At 37.2% G+C, this 14,388-nt stretch overlaps 1 protein-coding gene across 1 annotated transcript in view; it reads right to left on the bottom strand.

Moving 5' to 3' along the window:
- Positions 1–290: 290 nt before the first annotated feature.
- Positions 291–14,388, bottom strand: part of LOC140157185 (uncharacterized) — a 28,353-nt gene continuing 14,255 nt past the window's right edge. The window contains exons 3-4 of the mRNA XM_072180301.1: positions 8,189–8,342; positions 291–2,466 (exon numbers count right to left, since the gene is read on the bottom strand). Coding sequence (XP_072036402.1) covers positions 816–2,216 — 1,401 coding nt within the window. The 5' untranslated portion in view covers positions 2,217–2,466; positions 8,189–8,342 and the 3' untranslated portion in view covers positions 291–815. The remainder of the gene's footprint in view (positions 2,467–8,188; positions 8,343–14,388) is intronic.

Below are 14,388 nucleotides of genomic sequence, written 5' to 3'. Positions count from 1 at the left end.
AGTATATATCGACTACAATTTTAACATTATTGAGCCCCTCCATCCCACGAGTAACACCTGCACAAAAGTAAGGGTTGCTCGAAATAGATGTGGAACGTAAAATAACCTGATGTTATTATACAAAGGTCAAGTATAGCGGGGTGGGATATGAAGACATCTGAATAAACAAGGCATAAACAAAACACCATCTCAGTGCGCCTCAAACCGCATTTTATTTGTTTGCAATGATAATTTATAATGCATGTATGGTTTTAGAAACCTGCCTTCCCTTAATTTTAGTCCCCCCCCCCCCCTTCTGAAAAAGTCAACGCAATGACACCTAACCCCCTTGTTCATCTTCTCTCCTTTTTTCGCTTATTCTTTCACTTCCGATCGCCAAAAACCATGGGCACAGTTATGGTTTAATAGTTAAAATGTTTCTCCTATATAGCCTCCTTAACCCTAACCCAATCGGAGCTCACTAAAAGGGTTTCTCTTTGGTGTGAGATCTGATGTGGCGCACAAGGCTACTCTTGGCAGTAAAACATTTCTGACAGTGCTCACACTGAAAGGGTTTCTCTCCCGCGTGAGATTTGATGTGAAGGGGCGGCAAAATTGAATTTTCTTCAGCCCCCCGGGGTTGGGGCGGCCACGGTACGCCACTGGACAGTGCTCACACTTAGGGCTTCTCTCCCGTGTTAGATGTGTCGCACAAGGCTACTCTTGACAGCAAAACATACCTGACAATCCTCACACTGAAAGAATTTATCTCTCCCGTGTGAGATTTGATGTGTTGCACAAGGCTACTCTTGACAGTAAAACATTTCTGACAGTGCTCACACTGAAAGGCTTTCTCTACCGTGAGATCTGATGTGACGCACAAGGCCACTCTTGAGAGTAAAACATTTCTGACAGTGCTCACACTGGAAGGGTTTCTCTCCCGTGTGAGATCTGATGTGACGCACAAGGCCACTCTTGAGAGTAAAACATTTCTGACAGTGCTCACACTCAAATGGTTTCTCTCCCGTGTGAGATTTGATGTGGCGCACAAGGTAACTATTTTGAGTAAAACATTTCTGACAGTGCTCACACTGAAAGGGTTTCTCTCCCGTGTGAGATCTGATGTGACGCACAAGGTTACTCTTGAAAGTAAAACATTTCTGACAGTGCTCACACTGAAAGGGTTTCTCTCCCGTGTGACATTTGATGTGGCGCACAAGGTCACTATTTTGAGTAAAACATTTCTGACAGTGCTCACACTGAAAGGGTTTCTCTCCCGTGTGAGATCTGATGTGACGCACAAGGTAACTCTTGAGAGTAAAACATTTCTGACAGTGCTCACACTGAAAGGGTTTCTCTCCCGTGTGAGATTTGATGTGGCGCACAAGGTAACTATTTTGAGTAAAACATTTCTGACAGTGCTCACACTGAAAAGGTTTCTCTCCCGTGTGATATTTGATATGTTTCACAAGGCCACTCTTGAGAGTAAAACATTTCTGACAGTGCTCACACTGAAAGGGTTTCTCTCCCGTGTGAGATTTGATGTGGCGCACAAGGTAACTATTTTCAGTAAAACATTTCTGGCAGTGCTCACACTGAAAAGGTTTGTCTCCCGTGTGAGATTTGATGTGTTGCACAAGGTTACTCTTCTGAGTAAAACATTTCTGACAGTACTCACACTGAAAGGGTTTCTCTCCCGTGTGAGATTTGATATGTTGCACAAGGTTACTCTTCCGAGTAAAACATTTCTGACAGTACTCACACTGAAAGGGTTTCTCTCCCGTGTGGGATCTGATGTGTTGCACAAGGTAACTCTTGAGAGTAAAACATTTCTGACAGTGCTCACACTGAAAGGGTTTCTCTTTGGTGTGAGTTCTGATGTGTTGCACAAGGCTACGATTGAAAGTAAAACATTTCTGACAGTGCTCACACTGATAGGGTTTCTCTCCCGTGTGAGATTTGATGTGTTGCACAAGGTGACTTCTGCGAGTGAAACATTTCTGACAGTACTCGCACTGAAAGGGTTTCTCTTTGGTGTGAATTCTGAAATGATAACATAGCTTCCTATGGTTATTCAAATGTCGTCCCAGTTCTCTATTTCTAGATAAGTTTTTGTGTTTACAAGCCTGCACATATTTAATCAGGTGTCTGTTAACGTGGGTTTTCAATTTGTCCAAAGAATAATGATTGAGTCTGCAAAATGCACAAGAAAATGGTTTCAAATATTTCATTGCCATCTGCTACTGTTTGATTCTTCTATTTAGAGAGCGAACTTCAGGTGAATCCAACAAAATTAAAGATGCTGTTCAAGCACTGCATCTTTACATGTACACACTGTACACACCAAACCCATCATGTATAAGTAAATATTATTCTAGATCCTAGATGTTCTGAGAGGAGCAGCAAGCAATACAAAACCACAATCGTCACTGGCTTCTGGACGTCTTACTCTCGGTTCTACTTTATTAGTTTCCAACTGTGGAATACCTGAAATGTTAAACACAACATTAATAAACATTTTGTTATTCTTCCAATATACCTTTGAACATAGGCCAACCGTTATAATAATGAATTAACCAAATATACTATTTTAGCAATTTCGGCCAATATGCAGACAATAAAAGCTGAAAAAATGATTAAGTTCAGCTAATTAATATGCAAAACTGATGCCAATAGAAAACCGTATATGATAGCATGGTACGTTTTTTTGCACACATATGTATACAAAGTTCTTTATTATTGATAACAATAAACATGATAACAAAAAATACACAAAAAGTAATTAATTATGCTAATTATGTATTCATATTATTATGTAAATTAGGCATGAGTAATATTGGGTTTTTTCAATATTTAATGAAAGTCTATTCATTCATCATAAATTTGTCAAGTAAACTGCTCAAATAAAGAAAGTCCGCAGTCATATAACCCGTTCTACACCAAAACCTGATATTGTTATGAAAATGTGATTGATACGGTTGTGTGCAGAATCTTGTTAGCTCTAATTTGATACCAAATTTGATACCAAACACTCAAAAGTGACAAATACTGATACCAGTTTATGGCATTTGGTGCATTTTCAAAAGTTGCAAATCAAAACGATAACGCGGTCGAAATTGCTTAGCGTGGCAATGTGGTCAAGCTTGTTTGCCCACGATGAGCCCATGTCGACTATCCCAAGTGCGCGCTCCCGGTGCGCGCTTTATTCAATTGTTAATTTAAAACGCATGGATTGCTACAGTGCTTTACTGATGAATACTAGGACACGATGCGATCGATATGACCTAGCGGTTGTTTCGGGCTATGTCAATGGTCGCGCTGTGCCATTCACCTCTACAGCTCCGCGAGGTCCATTTTTAATTTGCAACTTTTGAAAATGCACCAAATTTCATATACTGGTCTCAATCTCTCTGAATTTAGAGTTTTTGGTGGCAAATTTGGTATCAAGTTGGAGCTAACAAGATTCTGCACACGACTTTATCAATTAAATGTTCATAACACGATCAGGTTTTGGTGTAGGACGGGTTACATGACTGCGGACTTTCTTTATTTGAGCAGTTTATGAACATGTTATGATGTTGAATAAAGAAACTGCAGTTAATTTTTATGACATTTTTCAGTAGATATCCACGAAAAAAGCTTATTCCCAAAATTTCAGTTAATTCCGATTTTGCGTTTGCGAGTTATGCATGATTTAGTGCATTACACTGCTCCATATAGGCCACTGTTGGAATTTCAAATTCAAATTTGGCGATATTTTTGCTAAACTAATTAATCTGCAAGAAATTTTTGGTACATAAACATTATGCAGCCAGAGGTATCCATTGGTATGAAAATCTCAACTTTTTTTCGGACAAAAGTGGGGGGATGAGGCTGTGGATCACGAAATGCCCTTTTAGATACAGTACAAAAAATACAAAGTTTGAAATTTGTACGGTGTTTCGAATGGAATTTTCATTTTTTCTGTAAATATGGTATGTGTCACCATTACTCAAAGCCAAATGCGAAAAGTTAAAATAAAAATTCATTTGCAATTAGACTTTAAATTAACATTTTGCTATTTGGATTAACATGGGAGGACAAATGGCAAAAGGAACCGCCATTCCACTATACCGTGTATACAAAAATAGTATGGCCTTGGACACACAGTGGCTTACAGCTATTGTGGTTTGGAATATTACTCCCTTCGAAATCTCACTGATGTTATGTTTCAACTAGTTTTCCTCAAATGTGCCATTCGTTGTCAACAGAAATAATTTGCACGCTAAGAAAGATTATAATTTCAGCCAAATGGAGGTCCTTTTATTTTAATAGGCCTATATTTATTGATTTATGAGCAATCTTCAATCTTCAACAATCCATAAAAATAGGCAGTAGCTCTTTAACAAAGCAATATTAAATTTTTGAAGAACCGATGATAGGCTCAAAAAGTTTTCATACACCATTATATTAAAATTTCAAACAACTGGGATAAATATGTGGAAATTCATTTTTCTACATAGATGTTTTCCAAAATTGGCAAACTTTCATGTGCGAGCTCTTCAATTCACACAGTAATGCTTGCATGCACAGTGTGGTAGATTATTGTGTATAGCTAATGTGACATCCCTATTTTTAACCCGATCTAATATTAGTTATCTTCAGTAGATGGCATTATAATATACTTAGTACATGGTCTGATATTAACTTATTGCAATTTAACATTAGTTGGCTGGTTCCCATTTACTTAAAAAAAATCCCTAGCAACGGCCCTGCCTGAACGCCAAATAAAAAGATGGAATAGGCTGAAAAAATGACAATTTCGACAATTTAGCAGTGCGCACGTGCATGTGCAACACAGCCTGTGGTTGGCGCACACCTCTAAAATAGAGTCCCATTGAAAAATGTGTAAATGTGTTTTCTACCTATGTAAACTGAACCATTTCTCATATTTTGGTAGCACCAATGTCTTAAATAAAGATTAAAATTTAATATAAAATTGTTTTTTTAAACAAGTTGAGACTAACTTTTAAGCCACAGGGACCTGAACAGCGCCACCCTTATTTTCAGCTATCACAGAGGCATTCGTCATCGGACCACCGACCAAGTGTTTTTAAAATGCGTAAAAAACAAGTTGATTTTAATCCTAATTATTGCACATTCTAAGGAAATCTGATATGAGCGAGCGATCTTTAGAAGATATCATTATTCAATAACACGACCTTATATTAATACGGTAATGAACTATCTTCGGTATAGATGCTGTATTAATGATCTGAGCTATCTTCAGTAGGCCTACCGGTATATAGCATGATCGGTCCTATAATTATCCCGGATAATTATAATATCATGATTCATGAATATGTAGACAATCTGTTTTATATAAAGCTGACTTCAGTACGGTAGGCCTATATAGCATTATTAGCACAATCTAATATGAGATAGCATTATGTACACGATCTATTACGGTATGAGCTATCTTCAGTAGATGGCATTATTAGCACGATCTAATATGAGCTATGATCAGCTATCTTTAGTAGATAGCAGTGTACAAGATCTGATACTGAGCTAGATAGCATTTATATTAGCATGATCTAATTTATGTACAACTGATATGAGCTATCCAGATAGAAAGCATTATATGTACATGATCTGATATGAGCTATCTTCATTAGATAGCATTATTAGCCGGGCTTTAGCCTGATCTAAGTAATATGAGCTATCTGCGGTATTACAACGTATTATGTACACGATCTGATATGAGCTATCTTCAGCAGTGGCATAGATTTCATTTTGACATGGGATGGAATTGGAAAATAATCTTCAAGTAGATCCTATAGTGAATCAAGCGCCTTTTGGCGACAGAATAAGTTGACGATACAAATGCGCGTTAAGCGCACAAAATATTTTGCCATATTCAAGCTAAATTGATCAATAATCAAGCAATTTATATGTACTTTATTTTTTACACTTATTTCTTATAACAAAGTATAGAAGTTAGGTAAGTATGTTTCATGATCACATGAAACTGTTCACAGGCTAATGAAATCCACAATATATGGTCTTCAAAGAAACTTTTTTTTCAAATCTTACACTTACGTAGGACAAGAAAAATTAAAGGTTTGTCTCTCAAACAGTTAGCAAAACATATAAAATGTCTAAATTCTGTGCCAAAAATGTTTGGCATTTAGCATGTAGCACTTAGGGTGATTGTATCTTCGCATCGCATCATGGGATTAATGCATGCGCGGCGGTATAAATCATCATGGTATTTTGTGGTTTCTAGCCACTTTTGGGTTAAAGGGGTCTTCTTTGATTGGGTTTTGATATGGCACACAAGGAAACTTCAATGAGCAAAACATTTGTGATAATCACTACATGTAGGAGAAATTTTTCCGTGATAAATCTGTGATCGGTTCAGAAATCTGTGAAAAATCTGTGTTGGATCACAGATTTTTCAACCGATCACAGATTTTTGTCCTGGTGAATGCTCACACTTGTAGGGTTTCGCTCCAGTGTGGCGAGATCTGATGTGGTACATTTCTCTCCCGTGTAAATTTTGCTATGTTCTATGTTAGGAAAACATTTCTGACAGTGCTTACAATGAAAGGGTTTCTCTTTGGTGTGAATCCTGATGTGGCCCGCAAGGGTATATTTTTGCGTGAAACATTTCTGACAATATTGTCACTGAAAGGGTTTCTCACCCGTGTGAGATCTGATGTGACGCACAAGGTCATTTTTGCGAGTAAAACATTTCTGACAGTGCTCACACTGAAAGGGTTTCTTCCCTGTGTGAGATTTGATGTGTTGAACAAGGTTACTCTTAGCGGTAAAACATTTCTGACAGTGCTCGCACTGGAAGAGTTTCTCTTTGGTGTGAGAATTGATGTGTTGCACAAGAGAATACTTTCTTGTAAAACATTTCTGACAGTATTGACACTTAAAGGGTTTCTCTCCCGTGTGGGTTTTGATGTGTCGCACAAGGTAACTCTTGAAAGTAAAACATTTCTGACAGAGCTCACACTGAAAGGGTTTCTCCCCTGTGTGAGATCTGATGTGTTGCACAAGGTAACTCTTGAAAGTAAAACATTTCTGACAGTGCTCACACTGAAAGGGTTTGTCTTTTGTGTGAGATTCGATGTGTTGAACAAGGTTACTCTTGGCGGTAAAACATTTCTGACAGTGCTCGCACTGGAAGAGTTTCTCTTTGGTGTGAGAATTGATGTGTTGCACAAGAGAACATTTTCTTGTAAAACATTTCTGACAGTATTGACACTTAAAGGGTTTCTCTCCCGTGTGGGTTTTGGTGTGTCGCACAAGGAAACTCTTGAAAGTAAAACATTTCTGACAGAGCTCACACTGAAAGGGTTGCTCCCCTGTGTGAGATTTGATGTGTTGTACAAGGTTACTCTTGAGAGTAAAACATTTCTGACAGTACTCACATTGAAAAGGTTTCTCTCCTGTGTGAGATCTGATGTGTTGCAAAAGGTAACTCCTGCGAGTTAAACATTTCTGACAGTGCTTACACTGAAATGGTTTGTCTCCAGTGTGAGATTTTATGTGGCGCACAAGGCTTCTCTTGAGAGTAAAACATTTCTGACATTGCTCACACTGAAAGGATTCCTCTCCAGTGTGAGATTTGATGTGCTGCACATGGTCATTTTTGTCAGTAAAACATTTCTGACAATATTGACACTGAAATGGTTTCTCTTCGGTGTCCAAGTTATTATATGTATACTGGTGCCATAGCTTCCTATGACTATTCAAATGTCCCAGTTCATAGTTCTTAAAAAGTTTTTTACGTTTACAAGCCCGCAAATATTTAATCAGGTGTCTGTTAACATGAGTTTTGAATTTGTCCAAAGAATAATGCTTGAGTCCGCAAAATGCGCAAGAAAATGGTTTCAAACGTTTCATTGGCATCTGCTGCTGTTTGATTCATATATTAGATATTGCACTTCAGGTGAATCCAACAATATCAAAGATGTTGTTCAAGTATACTGTATGTGTACATGTACACTGTACACGTCAAACCCACCATGCATGTATAAGTAAATTCTAGATCCTTGATTCTAAGATGTTCTGAGAGGGGCAGCAACCGGTACAAAACCACAATCCAGGGACTGCCTCTGGAGAGCGAGAGTAATCGCAATCGCTCTCTACTGTTCTCCTTAAATCTGATATGGGAGAGTGATTTTTAGCTCTCCTTAGTTGACCATTATCTCCTTACATTCTATAGTAACTGCTCTCAACAGCTCTCCTTGAAGGCTCGACTGGAAGAGATTTTGAATACTCTCTCGCAAATTACAAAATACAGTCCCTGACAATCTTCACTGGCTTCTGTCTTACTCTCAGTTCTACAGTAGTTTCCAACTGTGGAATACCTGAAATGTTAAAACACAACATTTAATAAACATTTTGTTATTCTTTCAATATACCTTTCAACATACGTTAATCAGCGATGAATCCCCATACTGGGTCCCCACACTAACATGTAGGGGACGCAAACGCAGTTAACGGAATCACGCTTTCACATGTGTTGCACAATGCACATACAATTCAACAAGCCTGCAACTTCTTTGTTTAGTTTAGAGGAAACGGCTAAACATTGCCGTTTTATTCTGTAGAATATTCCTGACCTCAACTATGGAATCATTAAGCTGCTTGTATTTAATGTTGAGTGGCAATGACTCCCGGCAATGACTAACAGACATTCCATGATGAAATATTAGTATGTGAATTAGACCAGACAATATTAGACGGTCTTTTATAGCTTGTTTTCATTGTTGAAAGGCATTCAATCATGTTTCGCTGTTGTTCACCACATTTTAACAACTCGCGTCCATACACAATTCTGTAGACAAAAATAGACTTTTGTCGTCAAAACCATATGTGACTGTCGGCAAATGAAGTCAAAGTTATGTGTGATTGTCGGCAAATTGCAAGTGTAATTAAGAAATTGTGCTGTTCTTACGTAACAGACCTATTGTTAATAGCCGTAATATGTGGCCCTCACCTGCTCACTGACTTCGCGAGCCCAAACATAGTTTAAGCAGGGAGGAAATCTTTAGAAGGCCTTATTGAACAAGGCTATAAAATATTTGGTATTTTCAATTCCATAACTCCTTAGTGTTATACCCTATGCCATCTTGAAGTACATTTTTGGATTCCTCAGTTCATTTGCTGCAAGAAAATATATACTTTTTGTTGGGTATCTTTTCATCTTGTGAAGACACGTAACACATTACCAGCCCAACTAAAAATGCATAGCCAGCTGACAAGTAAACATATTCATTCAAATAAAAACACACAAAGAAAAATTCAGTCATGTTTATATTTGACATAAGTGCTTATTTATTATAACAAAGTGTTCAGCATGTATACAAATTTGGTATGCTTCATGATGATTTAACACAATCATATAATTATAGTGTTAAAACCCTAAGGTAATGAAACCCACAATATAATTATGATATTAATTATTTTCAAAAACAGTCAGTGATTTTTTTTTTCCAAAACAGATTTTTTTTTTTTTTTAGTGAAAAAGGCTATATGTGACACAATCTGGTCCATGGGGAAAATTTGGAATTGCATGAAAATACATATCACAAACTTAACTTAATAACTTTAGAACTAGACTTTTGGTGTTTTCAGTATATGATAGCTTAAAGGAGTATTTCGTGATCCTAGCATCCTCTTTTTATGACATTTTTCAGTAGATATCCATGAAAAAAACCTATTCCCAAAATTTTTGTTGATTCCGATTTTGCGTTCATGAGTTATGCATGATTAGGGGTGGTGCAATAATTATGTGTACCCCGGGGGGGTGAATTCTCAAAATGGTCTGCCAAATATCGCTTGCCCCCCTTTGGCCGTGCCAAAAAATCTTTGCCCCCCCCTTTCGACGTGCCAAAAAACCTTTGCCCCCCCTTTTGACGTGCCAAAAATCTTTGCCCCCCCTTACACATGCAAGATTTTGGGGAACCCGAATTTAAAACCTTAAATTGTCTTAACATATAATGCGAGCGCAGCGAGCAGGAAATTTTGCATATTTGAACGTGTTCGTAGCGTTTTCCTACACCTTTTTAGGGCATAATATAGAAACGGTGCCCAAAATATCTGTGCCAAAATTGCTTGCCCCCCTTCGACCTGCCAAAAATCGCTTGACCCCCCCTTTCGACCTGCCAAAAATGCTTGCCCCCCCTTTTGGCCTGCCAAAAATCTTTGCCCCCCTATAATTCACCCCGGGTACACATAATTATTGCACCACCCCTTATGTGTGTATGCGTTGTAATTTCGTTCTGGTAAGCTACAATGTAGAACGAAATTCAAATTTCAAGATATCTTTAATTTACCTCAACGAATTAATCTGCAAGAAATATTTTATACATAAACATTATGTAGCCAGAGGTTTCCAGTGATATAAAAATCTTTTTTGGAGAAAAGTGGGGGGATGAGGCTGTGGATCACGAAATGCCCTTTTAATGTTTGTATAAAGTAATAATAGTACCGTATTCATTCCAATAAGCGCCCAGGGCGCTTAAAGTCATTTTGGGTGGGCGCTTATTTTTTACCTGGTTTACCTAATTTCTTGTGAGGGGCGATTATTAGAGATGAATTTATGTATGTTATAAAAGGGTCCTGAGAAGTTCTAGTAGCTTTTCTGAGGTAGAAAATGTATTGCAAGTTTACACCGGATGTGTAGTCCTCCAGCTATTTCACTATATCAACATCTATCTGTCACTTCAACATTAATGGTACCCTTTAGCAAATTGAATATACCCTGGGTGGGCGCTTATTGGGACATGGGCGCTTATTGGAATGAATACGGTAATTCAGTTTTCAGAAATGCCTCCTTTGGCCCCCATGGAGCAGGTCATGTTACATATGCAAACACTGCATGGACTCTTTTCTTACAAAATGTATGGCTATGAGATAAAAGTTATTTCACTAAGATATGCAGGGTGTCCCAGAAAAAATTACCGGGCGAATGAATTTGGATGTAAGTTGAGAAATAGACATCGGAATCCAAAAAACTAAACATCAGCGTGTAACCCATCTTATATGCCAATTTACAAAGAAATGAGCGATTACATATTTCGCATGAGTCAATTCACTTCGTTCCAAGTTTGAAAGAAGGCTCATTCAACACAATGCGCACTAGTGGTTAACTGTCGATGGGCTTCATATTTTGTTTTGTGAAATCCTTTTCAATCTTTTTAAACAATCTTTTTCTTGCAAAACATTTAATTAGATTTTGTTCAAATTTGAAAACCTGCACGATATTGAAAATGAAAGCTTGTATGTAAGACGATGCTCGGTACTTTATTTATATATTTTATAAATATATTTTTTCGTTAATGTTGATATAAATGTTGCATAAAGAATTATTGTATAAAGAATTCCAGCTGGCTTAAAAACTTTCTCACACACATTAATGTTTTTGGAATATTTCCAAGAATTGTAATGCAAAGTTTAAATCTTTTAAAACTTCAACATTAATGTTGCATGGTATCAAAAATCACACGTAAAGCTGTAAGCACTTGACATTCTTGGCTCAAATGTTCTTTGAAAAGTTAAAATATATAACATATTTGCACAACATAAAGAATTAAAAGTTGGAAAGCTTCCAATTGCAGAAATTAAAGTTTTCTCAGACAAACTGTTATTCATCTTCAGTAAAAACATGAATGACATAACACCATCGGATTACAACAAAATAAGCTATGTGCTACATTTTAAATTTTTTTGATTCTGATGTCTATTTCTCGACTTGCGTTCAATTTTATTCGCCCGGTAATTTTTTCTGGGACACCCTGTACAAGTCAAACCTTTCCTTGGCTTTAAACTTGTAAGAATCAGCCAATTCGCTGTGTTTGTAGCCCGGGGGGTACTCAGTACAAATGACCATACGGGGACATGCCGCAAATATGGGTAGCATTTTCAGCCTCTTGGTATATCAATGACCACTTTTTAAAAGCCTATTTTTGTATATGAATGGGTTCTTTTTCAAAATTTTCCCAAAATTTTGGGAAAATTTGTAAAAACTAAGACAATTTGGGTTAAATTCGGCCGAAAATTTTGACTTTTGGTATATCAATGAGTCCAAATTTCTTGAAAAATTGGTATACTTATGGGTCCACTTTCAAATTCTCAGCAGCACGTCCCTACCAAAACCGAACTTGAGTACCCCGGGTTTGTAGCAACACAGCAATTATTTAATTAACAAGGTTATACAGCTTTCAAATAATTATATTTTATGTTTAAGTAGATGCAATTTAATTAACGTACAAAAATGTATTGTATTGATGTGTGCGCAAACTATATAGCTCAAAGTCAGAAGGTAAAACAAAAAGTTCTCTCGACTAGATCTAAAGCATGTGTTAGATCACAAAAGCAATATATTGCTTCTTAATGTAAGCAATATAATGCGTATTTGTGTATATTAAGCAATATATTGCCTATTTGTGTATATTAAGCAATATATTGCCTATTTGTGTATATTAAGCAATATATTGCCTATTTGTGTATATTAAGCAATATATTGCCTATTTGTGTATATTAAGCAATATATTGCCTATTAATATTAAGCAATATATTGCCTATTAATATTAAGCAATATATTGCCTATTTGTGTAAGCAATATATTGCTTTTTGTGCAAGCAATATATGCCTAAATATCAGAAACGAATATTCCTTAAGTATGCCTACGGTATGGCTTAAATATTACCTATAAGGTATATGGATACAAGACTTTAAGCCTTATTATATTGCTACATTGCTTAAATATGACTTATTTTATACCTACTACAATATATAACAGAGTGAGTTGTTTGTCCGGGGGGTCACTCGCATACCAAAGTGGTACGCATGCTCGTCCCCAAAAACGTCGAAAAAGGGTTGATTTTTGGCCTTGTGGCGGCGTCAATGTTTTTAGAAAAAAAGGGTGCTTTTCAGGTAAAGTTTCAACATTTAGGGTATATTTTTTCAACTTCTGTGGGTTTATTTTACAATTTGCGCCATTTAGGGGTCCCGGGTCCGTTTTAGTTTCTTACGCCGAATTACGCCATATTTTAGGGGTAAGATTTACAAAGCCTTACGCCAATAAGGGGTGAAATTTTTCCACACTGATTACGCCATTACGGGCGAATTTCTCGACGGGTGGCTTAGCAATTGGCTTGTCTAGCCTCAAGGCTTAAGAGGTCGTAAGACCAGGCTTAACTGAAAACGTATTTCCCGAAGCACGGCTACCATAGCCTCGAGGCTTCGTTAGCCCGTGGGCCAGGCTTGTAGGATTAGCCCCAGGCTTCAGTAAAATTTGCATTTCTCGAAATCAGTCTTCTGTAGTCGTAGTCTCACGCAAGCCTGTTAGACCAGGCTTACAGCGGCTTTTCTTGGCCCTGCCTCAGAGCAGGTCTTAGGTCGTAAGCCTTGGTCTATTTCAATTTACAAATTATTTAAATTGTAACGCAAAGTTTATCTTTCATATTTTTGACGGTCTTTCAATTAACATGAGTAAGCAGTCGCGTAACTAGGGGGGGAGGGAGGGGGGAGCTCTTGCCCCCCCAAAAAAAAAAAAGGTAAATTAGGCCTACTTCTGAGAGTTATTAATTAATCTCATATTTGGTCATTTTAACCTTAAATAAATCCCACTTTTGTACCATTGGCCTATATGTCACCAGCTTTAATAGCTTAAATATGGCTTTTGTACCATAATTTGTTTTTCAATCCCACCCCCCCCATGTCAAAAAAAATCTCGCCAATGTTCCGGGGACACATTCCAAGCAGATCCCATAACTCCTCAGACCCACTCCACCCCTTACAAACCCAAACAGCATGAACGATGCCTGCCCCTCATTTATTATGTTTGCCCCCGCTTTCCCCCACCCCACCCCCAAATGAAAATGTCTAGTTACGCCACTGTGGGTAAGTAATTGTTCGATTTAGCTGAACATTTCAGCATTTTATTTTAGTGTTCATTTGAGTTAGTTTAATTTTTTTAAGTAGCTGTTGCTATCATAAGACCTACTCATTTTGAATAATGATTTTTTTAACAACGAATATAATTTTAAAAAAATTCTTTCATCATCATCATGATCATCATGATCATCATGATCATCATGATCATCATCATCATCATCATCATCATCATCATCATCATCATCATCATGAAGACCTATATGATACCACCTGTCCCTATCCAAGCCTTAATAGTTTGATACTCGTACTTTTCATAAGTAGGCCTATTACAATATTATTTTGGAGTGCCTATTATACCAGGTTGGACATCATTTTAATACAATAGAAGAAGGACAAAATTGGTAAAGATATATAGTAAATATTTGACACGAAACAATAATGCATGCAGTATTACAACTGAATTTACGGATAAGATGCATATAATATTGCTATATCTTCTACTTAAATAAT

Source organism: Amphiura filiformis, chromosome 7 (assembly GCF_039555335.1).
Source record: "Amphiura filiformis chromosome 7, Afil_fr2py, whole genome shotgun sequence".
Lineage (NCBI taxonomy): Eukaryota > Metazoa > Echinodermata > Ophiuroidea > Amphilepidida > Amphiuridae > Amphiura > Amphiura filiformis.
The sequence above is the reverse complement of the archived record's forward strand: the minus strand, read 5'-3'. Positions and strand labels throughout refer to the sequence as shown.